Source organism: Rhinopithecus roxellana, chromosome 2 (genome assembly GCF_007565055.1).
Source record: "Rhinopithecus roxellana isolate Shanxi Qingling chromosome 2, ASM756505v1, whole genome shotgun sequence".
Taxonomy (NCBI): Eukaryota; Metazoa; Chordata; class Mammalia; order Primates; family Cercopithecidae; genus Rhinopithecus; species Rhinopithecus roxellana.
In genome coordinates, this window is record NC_044550.1 from 110597795 (window position 1) to 110616235 (window position 18441).

An 18441-nucleotide genomic window follows, 5' to 3' on the forward strand; every position below is an offset into this window, starting at 1 on the left:
CATCACTGTGCAAACATCACCGAGTGTACTTACACAAACCTAGACGGTACAGCCTACTGTACACCCAAGCTATATGGTGTAGCCTATTGCTCCCAGGCTGTGTGTGCAAACCTCAGAGTGTACTTACACAAACCTAGACGGTACACCCCACTGCACACCCAAGCTATATGGTGTAGCCTATTGCTCCCAGGCTGTGTGTGCAAACATCAGAGTGTACTTACACAAACCTAGACGGTACACCCCACTGCACACCCAAGCTATATGGTGCAGCCTATTGCTCCCAGGCTGTGTGTGCAAACATCACAGAGTGTACTTACACAATCCTTGATGGTACAGCCCACTGCACACCCAGGCTATTAGGGTGTAGCCTATTGCTCTCAGGCTACGAACATGCACAGTAGTTGCTGTTCTGAATACTGTAGGCAATTATAACACAATGGTAGTGTTTGTGTATCTAAACATAGCTAAACTAGAAAAAGCACAGTAAACACACAGTATTATAATCTTATGGGACCACCATCATATATGCAGTCTGCCCTTGACAAGAAGTCATCATGTGGCACATAACTGTATACCACGTCTATGCCTCTTCACTAACCTTTTCAGCCTTGCTCTCCAAACACTCTTTAAGTAGCACGTAGTAGTATTATTAAACATTATCCTCCTTTTGCAAAAATAAAAGGAATCAAATACCTGCTGATAAGTTTATTTGCACAGACATCTAGAAGCCACTTTGTGATTAAAAAATATTGAAAGGAAAAAAAAGAGAAATAGGGCAAAAACGTTAATGTAGTTTTTAATTTTTTTTAAAAAAAGCTTTTCATTTTTAGAGAAAACAAGGCAAGCTAATAAAAAGAAATCACACAGAAGACCCTTGAGTTCGCTCACCTTTCCTCTTTGTGTGTGAATGTGAGGAGTGAATATTTTCCTCATCAATATAAGGAAATCTATGGCTATTTTAAGGCAAAACTCCCCCATTCTCCCTTTTTAAAAAATGGGGCAATGGGAAAAATGCGTTATTTTCCTAAGTGTATTGACAGCTAAAACGTATTTTCTTTCTGTAACATATTTTAAATGTATTCCAAATATGACACTGGGTTCATGAAAAAGAAAATGTGACTTTAAATCTGATCACTCAAATATTAACTGTACTAGTATAATGATTTTATTTACTTTTAAGTAGTTAGAAACAAAGTGAAAAGTAATCAAAGATGAACAAGAACATGCCTGAATGTATTCAGAGAAAAGGTTTCCCCTCAGAAATCTGCTAAGCTCACCTTTTAAGTTGTGAATGCAAATAAGTAGTTAATTTAGTAGTTTCTTCAAGTTTCTGTAGCAGCTCTTTTCTTCTCTCTTCCAATCTCAATCTAGGAAGAAAAAAATTATTTTCAAATGATTATAATAAAATATGAAAACTGAAAGAAAGAAAGATTCTTATCGTACAAGCATTACAGATCACAAGGGGAAAATGTGAATGGGCTCCACAGACAGAAAACAGGACACCCAGCAAGGAGTGTCGGAGGCAGAGCTGCATGCAGCCAAGCTGAAGGATGGGGAGGGAGCGTCATGCCCAATCGCCAATGTCACTGAGAATTTAAAATTGCTGGTAGTCTAGAATCTTTTTAAATGGGTAAATAATATGGTCCTTTGAGTTGGGGAAGAAGAGTGAGGAGGAAACAACCATGAAAACAAAAAAACTAAACAAAGACTAAGAATCCTGACACAGATCTGTGACTTGGGAACCCTTTCCTAAAACATTTCACAGCAATAGTAAAGGTCACCCTAAATACCGAATTTAGTAACGCTTGTTCCAACATAATATTTGGTGATAACATTCCCAACCCTAATTTGATACGAATTTCAGCAATTAACAAACAATTTTAGTCCACATTACCACTGTGGGCTAACTTGGGCTCAACTGTTTAAGGAAGAGGATGAGCTAAAAGTGATTTCCCTTCCAACCCATAGCACATCTCATTATCTGTGTCAGATTATCATAAAATTTCACCCACACGCAACTGCAAAAGTTGTTTTTTTTTTTAATTAGAATACAGCATTATAGAACTGTATACCTGAATAGTAAGTCATTTTAAAATATACTAAGTACCCAGGGATTTATGCAACTAAGAGTCTGTGTAAGGATAGCCTATGTCATATGAAGGTCTTTAGACATCATTGAAATACACTAGTTCAGAGTAGTGAGCAGCAGAATGGAACTGAGGAAAAGGGCATCTGGGTTTCTAATCTTGATTTGCAGCTTACTAGCTGCATATCCTTGGGTAAGTCACTGAATCAAGGGTCTTCCTTTTCTAATCTGTAAAACGGTGACTATAATTCCCCTGTGTCTCCCTGGTAAGCCTGTTAAAGGGATGTATGGGAAAGTACTCGACAGAGAAGAAAAACAAATCTGACTTGTTTAAAGCCTCCTCATGCCCTGAAAAGTGGTGATATAAAAATTAGCCACTTTTCTTTGGAGAAAAGTAAAATTTCCTTAATTTCGAATCTCTTTGAAATGTGATATATGTTTCCGGCAGTAAGGAAACATGCCCGTATTTTGTTTATAGGTATCTATCCCTTTGATGTGTCAACAACGGTATTCCATTGTATGTTACACTAAAAAATTCTTGCCATTTTCTTTAATACTTCAAAAGCGTAATAAATTCTTAATTCCTGGCTTTCAAAGGTGTATTTTTAAAAGCAGCAGTCATTTTAAAAATCTTTCAAATACAGATAAAAACTCAACAAGGAAAAAAGTAATATGAAGTAGACTAACTGAATTAAAAGGTGCACAAAGGTCTGAAGAAAGCCCCAAACTCTACTAAAATCCATGTCTTCTGAAACAAGAGAAACACTTTGGAAGTAAGTTTTAAAACTCAATATTGCTTTTATTAAAATGAAGCCTTTTCCTAGTGCTTGCAGGGGGCACTAGGATGACGTCAGAATGTGACCCTGAGCCATACTTTCAGTGCTGCCCCTCCCCCATCACTAGGGAGCATCCTCAGCCTTCTCCAGGTGGTGCTCAGCAGCTGCTCTTTCAGCCCTTTAATGTCTGCTTTGAACTACAGGTGCCTGTCTTTGTGTTCTTGTTCATATTTCCCACTTGGCTCCTACAATCCCAGAAGGCAGACATCAGCCCTTTCTCCCTGCAGTGCAGGGTGCACTGGCCAGTCCCTCCGTTCTTGCTGGTGCTGAGATGAAACCTTCCCCGGGAGAAGCATGAGGAAGGCACTGGGGAGAGGCACAGAAACCCTCCTAGTGGGCCGCAGTTTGTCTCTGATGTTATCATCAAAGCCTCTCCTAGTGACAGCCCAAAGTCTTCCTCAGAATCCAGGTGTATTTCATGTGAAACACCCTCCCCAACTTCCTCATAACCAGGGGTCAGAAGAAATCGCAGACATCAGCCCTCTCAAAAGGTGCACACCTGTCTCTCTGAGTTCTTCTCCAACTCCTGCCTGTTGGTCTGCTGGACGAGAAAGGGTTTCCTCTACTTGGCCCTTAAAAGATTCCTCCCCCTGGCCCAGTTGTTCCACATCCCCTTTCAAGCTGCCCTTTGTGAACTATGGGCCTTCACACCTGCCTGTCTATACCCTGAGTGAAGCACAGCCTGGTTTCTCCTGAACTCAGAATTCTGCACCTAGGGAAAATTTCATGTCATCTATAGAAGTAGGAAGTACCTTTTCCATTCAAAACGAAATGACACTCATGTCCCCACCTACTAGCTTTAAAAATTTTTTCAGAAGCAGTGGCAAAATCATTCAAATAATTAAGAAACAATTAAAACGTCTTGGCAATTACAAGGCAAATCCCCAACATTTGTGAGAAAACAAGGAGCAATGTTAAGATCTTACCAGCTATAGAAAAGCACAGAGTTTAAGGAATTTCAATAACTGTGCGGAAAGAATATGAAAGATGCATAGAAACACCTTCCCTGCATGTTTTTTTTCATTTGCGAGCAGTTTCTCTTTTGGCCTAGCGATCCTCCACCATGAGCACCTCTTTCCCACCACCAGGTGGCGAGCACGGTCGCTGCCATCAGGCCCAGTGGGCGACACTGCAGCCCTGCAGGGGCAGGAACAGAGCCGGTCCGGGGGCTGTATAGGATCACACTCAGAGACTGAAAATTCACGTGCATCTAGCTCCTTCAGAGACCAACGTTCAGCAATGACTCAGAATCTTGCCAGAGGTCACCCCTGAAACAATGGGGAACCCCAAATATAAGTGGAAAACAGGAAAATGTTGGGGGATACGGCAGGTAGCTTTCTTTGACAGTCATGTAGGTGCCAAGAAGAAAAGGAAGGATTTGGGGTTGGTGGCACACAATCTGTTCTATGATGAAACTGAGTTTCACCCAGCAAATCCTACTTCCTAAAAGAAGCTCCGGCCAACCCTGCTTTGACACGAGGAGACACTGCTGGCAAGGGCATTCTCCTCCCTCTTAAACTCCCGGAGTCAGTGCCACAGCAGCAGTGAGCAGAGCAGAAGCCCACACACACAGTAGGAAGACACGAAAGGGTGAAGCTGTAAGAAAAAATGCCAGAGTATGGCAGAATAGAAAGCAAAACCGTGAACAGCAACAACAAAACCCAAAGCCAGATGAGGTTGTATCTATTGGGGAAAGAAAGGATTCAGTGTTCCCAATGGCGGGAGGTTCTGCTCTTCCGGACACGTGAAATACTGAGTCACTTTGAGCATCCCAGGATAGGAGTTAGAAAGCTTTAAGTTGATCAAGCGAGAACGTCTGAGTCCTGCAACCTTCGATGGCAAAGTAAGTATGAGGATTTGCCTTTGGACATAGACACTGATAAGGAAACTAGTATCCACTTATTTGCAATACTCAACGACCTGGCTCTTCCAGGTAACTCAGAAAGTCAACATACTGCATATATAAATTCCATGTTTCCCTTCCTGCCAACATCCAATCATGGGAGACAGGGCCAAGCCACTTACTCCCCAGATGACACAAACCCAGTGTCTCACTAAATAGATCTCACTAAATAGACAATTTTTTACATAAGTATCTTATAGCTCCTCTTCCTAATGAGCTCAAGCCTACTGTCTCTGGTGAGGTTTGGGCTTTTCGTTAAAAAAAAAAAAAAAACAAAAAAAAAACGGAAAAAGCCTACTATTTCTGCTGGAATTTTGAGTTACTATGTGTGTGCAAATGGTACTTAGGAAAAAGTCAAAGTTTAGCTTCTTAGGAACAAACTGTTATTTTTTAATGCTATATCATTAGTCATTTTTTGGAAGCTCTACTCCTAATAAAAAAGGCAAGCAAGACGCCACTTCAATAAAAGCTGATTGAGACAAACAAATATGTTTTCTTTCTCTGCCAGAATAAATCTGTTTGTAAGTCCTTCCTAGATTCACCGACTACAAAGTAGAACAGCTGAGATAGACGTAGCACATTAGACACGTATGATTATATAAGATTTTATTAAGTGCTATGTAGTAGTATGAAACATCATTGCTTTTATAAACGGGCCACAAAAAAAGGCTACCCGTTTCATCATAGCTACCAATAATCAGTAGCTAGAAACTTCAGGTATACAAATTTAGACATATCAGGGTAAGTCAGAAAAACAACAACAACAACAAACCAATTTAATTCTCCTTCTTACTTCTTTTGTTCCTTTAGGTCTTTGTCAGATGGGCCTTGCTTTGCCGGCCTGGCTGATACTTCCCTTAGGCTGACGCTTCGGTCAGCAAAATTAGACAGAAAAGCCAGAACAGGAAGGGAAGAAAAGAAGGGGAAATGGAGGCAAAGATGAGAATTATTAAGAGGGTAGAAGATTATAGTTCAGAGGCTTTTCCTTTTGATACGTTTTCATGTTCCCTACAGCTACGACACTGAGGCTGCGTGTTACCTTGATCAACATTTTAACCCACAGAAGTCAACTCCACTAAAATGGTTAACCTTGGGATGGGTGAGTCCCCATGCTAACACCTAACTGGGAATGTCAGAGACTTTTTCCTCTCTCCCTCCCCATGCTTTTCAAATGTTTTGATACTATGTAGACATGCAACCCTAAACATTTATTGAGGACAAGGAATTAGAAGGCAGGAAGCCAGTAATTTTTTTTTTAAACAATTGGATTATGACTGGGTGTTTTAAACTTACTTCCAGGTCACCTGAAATTATATCAATGTAAATTTTGTTCCCATTACTCTGAAACAGGCACTGCTCTTTACTGGCTGGCCTAAAGGATGTATATGCAGCGGTTCTCAAGGGCTCTCTGGTCTGTCCTGCAACAGGCATCCAACCCTTTCTGCCATCAAGGCCTGGACACAGGCTCCTAGGCAGATGCGTTCATGTCAAACTGACACACAGAGGTCCCCTCACTTAACATTCCAGCTCATCTGTTTACAGAACTGGATTTTTTAAGATGAAATAATCAACTCACACCTTCCCACAGAAAGATGGGAAAATTGCCTAGAGTATTTTCCTTTACAGTTTCACCTGCTTCACAAGAGGGCTGCAACTGACAAACAAAATGCAAGTGAGTACGTTGTGACCTGTTAAGATATCACAGGGAGGAAGCTGTCTTTTCCTTGTGAAATGAATAGCAATAAACTTTTGCATTCTTGTGAGTAATAAAACCCAGAATAGGATGCTTCAGTTGCTCTAACAGTCTAGATAATTTTTCTTATCAGAGTGCAATAGTTTATAGCTATTGTTATCAGACTTCATCAATGATGTACACTCCTGGTTTTATGTCAGCATTCCTTGGTTATTCAACATCTGTCACAGGTTTTGCACGTTCCTAACAAACACAGAACTTATCCTGTGGGGCATTAGGATGGCGCGCTTTATTGCTCTACAGAAAGTCCATTTGTGCTGTTTCTCAGTCCACTAAGAACAGATGCAATTGAGATTTCCAAACCCAGGGGAAATAGTATCCAGTTAAGACACTCCCACAAGAGTTAAGCTGCCCTATTTCCAGAAGGAAAACGAACCTCTCGGCGAGGGCTCTGCTTGGCGCTCCCCTCACGGGCAGCAACTCTTCCTCCAGCCGCTGCCTTTCGGCTTCTAGGCGTTCCAATTCATCTTGGGTACGTTTCTGTGGGGTGACGAACTGAAGCTCTTTCAAAAGTTCTTCTTTTTCATTAATCAGCATCAGTTTTTCCTTCTCAATATCCAGTGCCCCAGGCCAGGCCTCACTGTCCAATTTTGACAGTTCAATTTTTAAGTTGGCCATACTGAAAAAAAAAAGATAAAAGAGGTATGCACACACTTAAAACTCCCGAGAAAGGTAAACACAGCCTAAGCCAAATTTGGGTTTGACACGCTGTCCAGATTTTCCTAACTTGATCTTACCAGAAAGGGGTGTGGTCTACTGGTGAGAGGCCAGAGTGGGAGCAGCAGCCTTGCACGCCAGTCTCTGGACCTAACTCCACACTCAGCTGTCACCCACTTCTTTCCCCCATCTTTAAAATGTGAGTGAGCACACCCCATTATCTGACAAAAGGGTGAAGGCCAAGTACACGGAGGCTTCAAAAGGTGAGTGCTCTGGGGGCCACAAGAGAGGCCAGCCCTGACATGTGACTGCCTGTGTAGGTGACAGGAAAGAAGACGGGGGTGGGGGAGTTCCCTTTAAAAAAACTGAGGTGAATGATATCTGAGATGCCATCACTATACATTTTATTCCAAAGTGTTTAGATGCTGTCCGCTAGTAAAATGGGAACCCCAGGCCAGGCTGGACAGAGACTAAGGCATTAGTAAGTCAGGGAAGGAGAGGGCATCAAAGAGAGCAGTGGTGTGGCCAACTGGTATGAAAGCAGTTGGGCCGGTGCAGTGGCTCATGCCCATAATCCAACAAGCAGGAGGATCATGGGAGGCCAGGAGTTCAAGACCAGCCTTGGCAACATAGCAAGAGCCTGTCTATACCAAAAATGTTTTTTAAATTTTAAAAATTAGCCAGGTGTGGTGATGTGTGTGCCTGTGGTCCCAGCTCCTCAGGAGGCTAAGGTGAGATCACTTGAGCCCAGGAGTTTGAGGCTGCAGTGAGCCATAACTGTGCCACTGCACTCCTGCCTGGGTGACAGAGCAGGACTCTGGGAGTCAGGGGTTGATCCATCAAGGCTCCCCCATCACCAAAAAGAAGGGGCAGGGCTTGGCCTTCTCCCGTTCACATTCTCCTTAAGTTGCACGTGAGTCTCCTCCCCATCAGTGCCCCGGCTGGTGTACAAGCCATTTACTGAGCAGTCATTGCACTGACACTTTATACATTATTGTGCTAGCCCTGTGGTTCCTCTGTACACAGCTATTTGCAGGCAGCATACGGTGGACCTTCACTAGTACAGGCAGCTGGTGTGACACCACTGGAGTGACAACAGGTGCTGAAGTGATGCGGACAGGGACAGGAGAAGGAGGAGGAAATGCACCAAAGGCAAACCTCACTGGTTCCATAATTCTGCCTGACTCCAGCTTTCTCTTATGTCGAGAGCTTCATAACACTTGGTAGAGTTAACATTACTCCTGACTCAGTACGAATGTCCTAACCACCCGAGTCAAATAACTTGCTACGTGGCACTGTGAAGACAATCAGGACATGGTTCTTTCGACCATAAGGACAAGAGCTCAGTGAACTATGAACTCCACTGATGTTTGCACAAGGAATTTATGTTTCTACAGAAAAATGTTGGATGATTACTTTGGATATTGTTATAGTATACGCCAGAATATGAAAAATAGAAAAATAATTTTTTCCCATTTTCATGGGAGAACTTGTAGAAGACAAGAGAAAAGGTGAATGAAAAACATAATCAAGAGCAAAGATGGAAGTAGATCCATACCTTTGTGTCATAAGTTTCTTGTTCTAATTAAAAATAAAATTGCCATCTGAGACTGGCACTGGGTATGCAGTGTACTTCTGATTTTCTCCCACTGTCTGCACTTATGATAGATGGAACATCAGCTATTCTTCAGCTTTAACCACAAAACCACGAACAACTGTCTCAACATACTAGAAAATTAATCATCAAAATGCTAAATAAGCATGATATTACTAGCTTCATTAAGCACATAAAACAAGGGCTGGAGGAGAAAACAGATTTCAGAGAAACACAGCCTGCCTCTTTACTTATTCAGAATTGAGGAGGAAAAAGCATTTTCAACATATGCATAAGCGCTTGAGATTTACCTTCTCATCAGCATCACTAGCAACTTTAAAACCCTAAATGGCATGGCAATGCAACCAAGTGGGGAAAAACTAATGTCCGAAGTTTTGATGTGATTGAATTAACCAACGGAACCAAGAACAACAACAGAATACAGGAAAAAGAGGCACCTGTTTATTATTTGTGTGATCAGACATTAGGCAGGTCTTAAATTTTATTTTAGAAGGGATGTGCCAAATTGGGGAGCAGAATATGAAGAAGACTTCTAGAAGCACCTAGGAAGAGAAATGTGATGTGAGCTCCAGATAAAATTAACTTAGAAGTCAAAGGAGGGGTGAAAGCTGAAGTTGATCCATGGGAAGCAGAGTCAAGCCTGACAGAATGCAGGGGCATAAGGCCCACTTCTCCAAGACTGCTTCTGAGTAATGGCCATTCTCTTTCAGAAAAGCAGACCTAAATCATGGATTGTCCACAGTCCAGCCCAGGTGGACATACAACAAGAGGAGCACAGGCACTATCCACCAAAAGCTGGCACATCACTGGGCCCCAAAACCAGAAGTTGATCCTCAATACTTATTGAAGGGAAGGCACTAATCTGGGCACTGAGAAGGGGATAATAAAGCCTAAACATTTTTCCTAACCTGAAGAAATGTAGAATCTGCCAGAGAAAATTTAAAGGCATTAAAATTAGCTGAGTAAACTGCTGTTCAGATTGACTAAGTGACTTGTTCAGGCTCACAAAGTTAATAATTTGTGGAATGAAGTTTAGCTTTCTTTCAGGAAATGAGGAACCAAGTAATATTAAGAATACAGGTTACATAGAGGTGAATAGTGTATTTATTTTACTTTGTTAAAGCCAGATAACCTCTAAGGACTACGGCTAATTGCTTTTAAATCATCACCAATAATAACGAATATACTTCAATATCTGGTTCTCAGCTGAGCTTTTCATGATCATGGGGAGAAACATGATAAATTCCTGTTTCTTGCAGGACGACAATGCAGTTTTTCCCAATGTCCTCCTAAATAATAACCCAATAGCATTTTAAAGCTCTTATGAGGAAAATAATGAAATCAAATGTATCAGTATAATCCTTTCCCTCATAATACGGAGTTCTATATTATAAAAAATATTTGAGTCTATCTACTAGAGAAGGATGGTGAAGTCTCTTTTTTTGTTGTTTTTTTTTTTTTTGAGACGGAAGTTTCTTATGTCTCACTCCAGCAGAATCACAAAATAAGAAAAAGATAGCACAGGGATTAAGAAAAGTTTATGAGGTAAAAGAGAGAAATAATCTCTCTTCCTTTTCCCTAAAGTAAGTCGATTGGAACTGACACCTCAGCACCTTCAAGGACATTAGCAGTAAGACTTCCCTTCAAACCAAAGGAACATACTTACTTGCCTTAGAACTCCTCAACAGCTATTTAGTCCTGTACCTGAACCACCGTATCATATTTCCATCAAAGCAACCAATCGTCTCACTTTTAATTGAGAGTTAAGTATTGTACCAACTCAAAGCTTCTTTTTTCTCAGAAGAGAAGGGGGTAATTTCATTTCCACACTTCTCATTAATTCTCCCTGTTCTTTAGCCTTTGGTGGTGGGGAGAGCCGGAGGGGGAAGAAAACGTAGACCAGAGAGGAAGCAGCCCTTATACGCTAAAAACCCAAGGATGGCCTTGGTAAGAATGTATGGGGAGTGCCCAGCAGATGTCACCACAGGAGTAAAGATTAATTCTGGAAAAGAAAATGTTTGAGCCATGCACAAAACAGCTTCTCTGTCATTACCTTCTTTTGGCTTCTTCATACTGTAGGCTTAGCCTGACCTTTTCAGCTAAATTTGATCTACTTCTCACTCCAATCTAGTGGGGAAAAAAAAAAAAAAGGAAAAAAGTCAATTAACTCTGCTAATGAATGAAATAAATTGCTTTTGTTTCTAGGAAGTATGTGTAATTGAAAAGTTAAAGAAGATGGTACTGAAATTGGGAAACACCAATTTAAAAAGACACTTATTTTATTGTCTCAGTAGGGGCAAAACATTTCTTTCAATTCAAGCTCATCTGTTTTTCTAAGACTCTAACATTATTTTCTTTACACGTTAAATTCGAGATAAAAAATATCCTGATATTGTAAATACCAAGGTAAATGTGTCTGGTATCTTAGAGTTTATGAAGGGTGTACAGGTCAATAAAATTTATGAACTGGAACTAATTTCTTTGCCTTTATGAGCCTAATTTCTGGCATTTAGCTTTCAACTGTACAAAATATAAACTAAGTTCAAAAATTAATTTTCAAATAGGTAAGCCCTATTGTTGATCTCTGTTTTACTTTCATAGCACATATTTCAAAGCAGCATAAAAGAATATGAAAATAAATGGGAATGTATTGAGAAGTAAATACTTGCTAATGGCATCCCAAAATGGAGAAGGTAAAATAGTTAACAATAGCCAAGCCACATTAAATATTTAAATGGCAGATATAAATCACAGATTAAACATTTTAATATAATCAATCAAGATTTACAAAAACAAGTTTTCTTATTAGTCTTAAAAGGCATGTTTTTCTGTTTCTCATTGGCCTAATGTTTATTTGAAAGAATCTAAATTTCCAAGACTCTAAACGTAATAGGAAAAAGTTAAATTCTCACATGCCTCTAGCCTTTTAATGTGTCTTTAAAGGAATATAGCATGAGAAAGTTTGAACAAAGCTATTCATATGGACAAATCCTGACATGCTTGGTACCTAGATAGAAAAGATGAGGCTATGATTTTTAAAATTAATCTTATGAGAATGAAACACTGAATGCACACAGCCAGAATCCAAGTCACATATACTTCTGGTTCCAGTTCACCATCCACATTGCAAGTAAGGCCCATCAAGGACAACACTGGGCCAATTCTTCAACATAGATAACTTACATCTCCGGAAATGCTTGTTTGTGACCCAGCATCAAGGGTCTGTCTGGAGAGAGATAAATGAGAGTTCACAGGACTAGATCTCAAATCTGGCTCAGATCTGCCAATGTTCTGATCCAAATGAAACCGCTCCTGCAGCTTAGCAAGACTCTGTTCAGAAAACACAAAGTTTTTCATAAATGTAAGAGAGCAAAACTTCCCTACCAGGTGAAATTAAAAGGAAAGAGATAATCTCAATGAAAAAAAAACAACTACTTTATTTAGTAGGTACTTACCACTTTATATAATTGAAAAAACAATAGTAGGATATAATTTTGCACCTACATACGTGTGACTTCGGAAGCGAGATCGTATTAAACCAGTTGTCTCATCTTTCCCAAGATAGCATTTTCCTATGAATGGTATCTTTAAAATACATGCATGTCTTATTTTTAAAAATTTCATTAAGAAGTTGCCTCTATTTCAATAGGAACCCACTTACTTTATGCAACTGAAATTCTGGAAGCACAATATCTATAATGTAATCTCTCATTTTAGATACAGTAAGAGAATTTCCTACTTTGAAGACTTCTTCAATTATGCCATTGTACATCTGGACAGGACCCAAGAGATTATTTAGCTCACATCAACGTTAGGGATTAGGAAACTGAGGCTCAGAAGTTGCCAATGAATGGCACAGGCATCAAACAAGCCCATCTGTGTGTCTACTGCATGGCACTGCCTGTGGCGACATGTTTGGCTTGGTAAAGAGAATAATCAAAAGCAAATGTGCCTGCTGTGGGCACTCAGGTTTAATACACTGTGTTTACTTTAGAGGGAAGATATGAACAAGTGAAAGTATTGAAAAGGAAAGACTAATCTGAATCACTTAAAACAGTAAAATGGAAACCCTACAGTAATACTAATAAAATGATAAGAAATGATTATTATCAACAAAAGAACCTGTATTTAATCCTGACATTTAAAATTTTCATGATTAGGAGGAATTAGAAATATCAGAGATCAGGAGATCAGGAATTTTTTACCTAACTTTCTCTATTTTCTTTCAAAGGGATATTAATACTATATATATATGAGAATAAAACATAAATGGTCACATCAAATAATATAGAAAAGAACAAAAAAACCTTTTAGTGACTTTGTGCAAGTCTTTTCCATTTTTCCATCTATACAGTGAAAAAAAGTCAGTGTTCTTCAAACTTATCTGTGATGGCAATGCATTCAATCAATTTAGCAGGTTGTTACTAGTATTTTTTTTAAAAGAAATAGAAGATACTAGAAAATAAAATCGGAGTACATCACCAGCATTAAGAATACGCATATTTCTGTGAAATTCATTTTGAGTGTGTATGTGTGTGCACGCGCGTGCACACCTGTGTATCTATAGGTACACACAACTGTGTGTTACTGGGTTTTGATGTAAAATCTATTTCTTACTGTGGTCAAAGAGGTTTGAAAGTCACAGAAGATATCGAAAGTCCCTTCTAGCTCTATTGTCAATCTCTGCACCTACTAATTAATTATTCTATGTACTGTAGTAACTAAAAAGGAATCTAATCTTTTAATTTAATCGGGCCTGCAGATGAATCCAAAGTTCATAGGAAAAATGAAAGATGACCTAAAATTGTTGAATTAGAAGGTTCCAATGTAAATTTGCTCCAGTTCTATTAACTTTTTTTTTTTTTTTAAGGACCTATGACATGCATTTCTGGAATTACTGACTTAATCAGCAAGACAACTGCAGAACAAAACCAAAATACACACCAGTGAAGCCCTGCACGTGTGATATATATGGTAAAACCACATTAACCCAGCCTGCCTGGGCTTGAACCACGGTCTTGCTACTTACCAGCTGTATGACTTTAAAGAAACTTTAATTTGTCTGTGCTGTAATTTCCTCATCTGTAAGCTGAGAATAACAATAGTGCCTACCTTTAACGGCTGCTGTGAGGATCAAGGGATTATTTATATGCAAAGCAGCTAGAAGAATGCCTGGCACAAAGTCAGTATTTATAAGTATTTGCTGTTATGATTGTTGTCTTTGCTATCAGAGTTCTTCTTGCAAGTAATGCAAAATTATATGGATCCAAGAATATTTATCTATATTCAATTCATATTTTGAAAACCAACATCAAGTAGTTAAATATGGTATTTAAATGTAGATGTTCTATTGAGAATGTAAACATCATCAGTGACTCTAACATTTTCACAAAGATGCGGACTGAATTATCCCTCAGCTAAGTAAGAACTCCAAATACATGAAATAAGAATTCTTAGTGTTTGTGATCATTATGGGATGGAGGGAAGGAGAGGAAGAGAGACACCCTTAAAAAAACACTTGACTGTATTTGATAAGTACAGATATTCAGAATACTGATCACTTAATGGCTATTTTGTTTTTTCTACACATGCTGCTGGATCACTGGGAGTGAAGACCCACAGGCTGAGAAGTGAACGGGTTTAGTCAGGGGATCTACGGCCATGGGCAGCTTTCCGAGGGTAACTGTATAGGCATCCCCCAGCTGGGTCAGCACTCCCCACCTCTCAGCTGGCACCCCAGAATCAACTGGGTCGGAAAACTTTTCTAAGCTCCTCACATAGTCTCATCCCCAAAAGGCAAGCCTTCTACTTACTGATGGCAAATGACATATCCCTTGTGTATCCTGGGCTGAGAATTCTGCTTATCGGGGTCCCACAGGAAGTTTTCAGTGAGTTTCAGGGTGCACCAAGATGTTAATTTCCTTACATGAGCTCCAGGCCCCACCACCCACTATCTCAAAGGCCATCCAAAGGCTGTTTACAACAAAGCGTACAGTCACTTGGAGTCACTCTGCTCTCCTCCAAGGCAGCAGGCTCCCTTTGTGCCTGCAACCATCTCCACAGGACCCATTCTGCACAAATGTGGCTGAGGTGGAAGGGTCACCCAGACTCTCAGGGAGCACTTCTGCCCCAGTAAGTTTCTGGGGGCCTCAGAAGGTAGAAGTTTGGCTTAACAAAATGTTTTACAATGTACCTGCATCAGATCTTGTTTTTCTTTTTCTCCTGAGCTGATGGCTTTTCTGATAGATTTTAGTTCTGTTAGAATGGCTTTGGCTTCACTGAGTTCATACCCGCTCTGGCCTCCAGACATTTTTTTATCAATTCTGTGAAAAGAGAAAAAGAAAGAAAAAATATCAAAGAATGATAGCATATAAGTTAAACAGACAGTAGGAACTGGTTTCGGAATTGTCTAAGTTGGATGATTATTTCACTTCTGACTCTCATATACCAGCAATCATCTTTTCAGGCGGTTTCTCCTCATTTCATTTTTTTTTTTTTTTTGAGATGAAGTCTTGTTCTGTTGCCCAGGCAGGAGTGCAGGTGTGCGATCTTGGCTCACTGCAACCTACGCCTCCTGGGTTCAAGTAATTCTCCTGCCTCAACCTCCCCAGTAGCTAGATTATAGGCGCCTGCCACGATGCCCGGCTAATTTTTGTACTTTTGATAATGACGGAGTTTCACCGTGTTGGCCAGGCTTGAACTCCTGACCTTGTGATCTGCACGCCTCGGCCCCTCCTTTCTCTTTTAATCACAGGCGGCTAAGATTTCTCCCATCCCTCACTTCAAACCCAGTCCATTTCTAATGACTTTCAGGCTCAAATAAATGCATGTCTTTTTGCCTTCAACCTGTTTGAATGATCCCACTGCTGGCTGAACCGAAATCTTATCAAGTGCTGATTCTGATCTTCACCCAAGAAAGGTAAAAGACATGGGCAAATGCTTTAGCAGAAGAACACAGAGGCAAGTAAACTGCCACCTACTTTTACATAATGTTCTGCTGTAATGTCTGTGCAAAACCTGGCACACGGCCTGCAGCTTGGGAGGCCTTTAATAAATGGTTAATACATAAATTATTTATATTAGTGAGTATCCTATAATGTTTGGATTGTGTGGTTAGTTTCTTATTTCCCTCTCTCTCTCTCACTCTATATATATATATATATATATATATATATATATATATATATATATATATAAAATACAGTATTTATTCTGCTTTTATGAAAGTTATGAGTCAAGATAAAATTGCTTGACTTGCTGAATGAGTTCAAACTTAGGAAAACGGCAGAAGGGCAGTAGTCATTTCTCAACTCATATTGAATAAACAGCTCTTCAATGAGCTAATTTATTATCCCTGCAGAGCTGCTTACCAAGTGTCCTTACAGTTTACATCATCACTTTAGGCTGGAGGATTTCATGTAACCTAATTCTTTGTGTTTGAAGGGCCTAATAAAAGTACCTAATTCTTTTTAAAAAAATAGTTTCACGTACTCTTCATGATCACTCTCCTGGTCTTCCCCAGCTACCTGTGCTGTCCGGGATTCGTTATGAATACAATTCACGATCATTCTCCCGGTCCTTCCCAGCTGCCTATGCTGGGTTTCCTTATGAATACAATTCATGATCACTCTTCTGGTCTTCCCCAGCTACCTGTGCTGTCTGGGATTCACTATGAATTCAGCACGAGTTCTCCTTGTGGGACATATGGCTATGCCTCTGCCCTAGCCAACAACTCTATGCACGTTCTTAGACATAGTTTTGGTCTTATCCAGAGTCTCTAGAGAAACAACACCTACTGAATCAGAGAAAACAGACTCTGAGCTCGTTTGGTTTAAAACATTTAATAATTAATACTTATTTGCAATGTGAAAGGTATAATCCGAAAAAGATAAAGCAATGTCATCTTAATCACTCTTCCAAACAAAGTCCACTCAAACAAGTGCAGTTTGTAGATAACGTATTTCCCCAAGTACTGTTTTAGTCACTACCTTATGCTGCTGAACAAGCAATTAAAGACTTAAAGAACCTAAGAAAATAAAATAAACTTGATCATAAGATCATCTAATAATAAAGTACAACCAATCAAATCACAGATTAAACACATGCACGTGTGCATGCACATGCGCACGCACGCACACACACACACAGACACACACACAGTGTTTAGAATGGGAAGGGCCCCTAAAGATCCCCTAGACACATTTCTTCCAAATGAAGAAGCCAAGGGAGAAAGTTGATGCAAATTTATACTCCAAATTGCACAGACACTTAGCTAGTAGGGGAACTATCCTAAAATGACAGATTCAGAACTGGGGCCCTTATGACTAACACATTTAGAATATCTGATGGGACTAGTGAAGTACTTTGAGTATCAGCTAATTCCATTTATTTGGGAAGAGATTTATCAATGGAATTTCTGACTCTCTTAAGTATTATATCCACCAACTTAGCTGAGGAAATGGCTTATTAAATAAAACAAATGATATTTCCAAATATAGCATTTTGGCATTTTCAAATGTAGCACTTTTTAACTAAAAATAAAAACTAAAATGTGGGATTTCATAAAATAGGTAGTAATAGGGGTATCTGAAACTGCGTCAAAGTGAACTTCTAAAACTCAATTTCTTCCTGTTAAAGTCTTCAGAATTTAATGATAAAACAAATCTCTGATTCAGAAATAAATATAAACTTTATCATGTGAAAATAAAAGCAGGTAAGCTGTTTTCAGAAATAAACCCTAACATTTAAAAAATAAAAGCAGGACTGGTTCAAGACTGCTAATTTAAATTTCAGAGACCTTTGACCACATGAACATCTCTTGGCTGTCCACTGCTCAACAGAATGCTAAATATGAAGAACACAGCTCAGCTTTCATCATGGAATGTTTTTTGCTCATTTTCTTGCCTCCTTTGAACTTCTCTACTTTACATACTGCGTTTTTCCTTTATTTCACTGTTTCTTGTTTTTCTCCTCTACTTTTCATTTCCCACCTTTTCTCTTTTGACCCTAACTTGCCATAAAATTAACCGAAATAGAAGCATCGTTTGCTGACTTAAAGTATCATGCTTTTTGTTCTTAATACGAGAAGTGCCATTTTTTTTCTTAAAATTTCTTTTGGAAGTTCTTGACTTGAGTGTGCCCTATAACTCATTTTCACTCAATATATTAGTCTCTTCTGAAAGAGAAAAGATGTTCATTTGCATTCCTTCTCTGGAAAGTGTATACCCTGAGAACCAAATTTTCACAGAATCTGTATATGCCTGTGACTTGCTGTTTCATCACTAGTCTATCTTCCAATTCTGAATGCACACTGGAGGCAGCAAATGGAAATAGGCATCTTCCTGGTATCCATTTACACATATACTACACCGCTGCTTACGCCAAAGTCAAATCTGGGACCACAAACTGAAATGAATAACGTAGAGAACAATGCCATATTTGTCTACCCAACATAAAACTATTGTACCAAGTAAAATGAAAGCTCAAGTTTAATTACATTATAATTCCAGATTCAACAAATACATTCCATTCTATTGTAAATAAAAGCTACAAAAGCCTACAATAAGATTCTATTTAAATCTTTTCCTGAAA

The 18441-nt window shown here is 39.4% G+C and overlaps 1 protein-coding gene across 3 annotated transcripts in view; it reads right to left on the bottom strand.

Annotated features, from left to right (window-relative positions):
* Positions 1-18441, bottom strand: part of WWC2 (WW and C2 domain containing 2) — a 207373-nt gene that overhangs the window by 56176 nt on the left and 132756 nt on the right. For all 3 annotated transcript variants that reach the window (XM_030919767.1, XM_010377908.2, XM_030919771.1), the window contains 5 exons: positions 15044-15173; positions 12034-12180; positions 10904-10977; positions 6955-7197; positions 1278-1367 (listed from right to left, as the gene is read on the bottom strand). In XM_030919767.1, coding sequence (XP_030775627.1) covers positions 1278-1367; positions 6955-7197; positions 10904-10977; positions 12034-12180; positions 15044-15173 — 684 coding nt within the window. The remainder of the gene's footprint in view (positions 1-1277; positions 1368-6954; positions 7198-10903; positions 10978-12033; positions 12181-15043; positions 15174-18441) is intronic.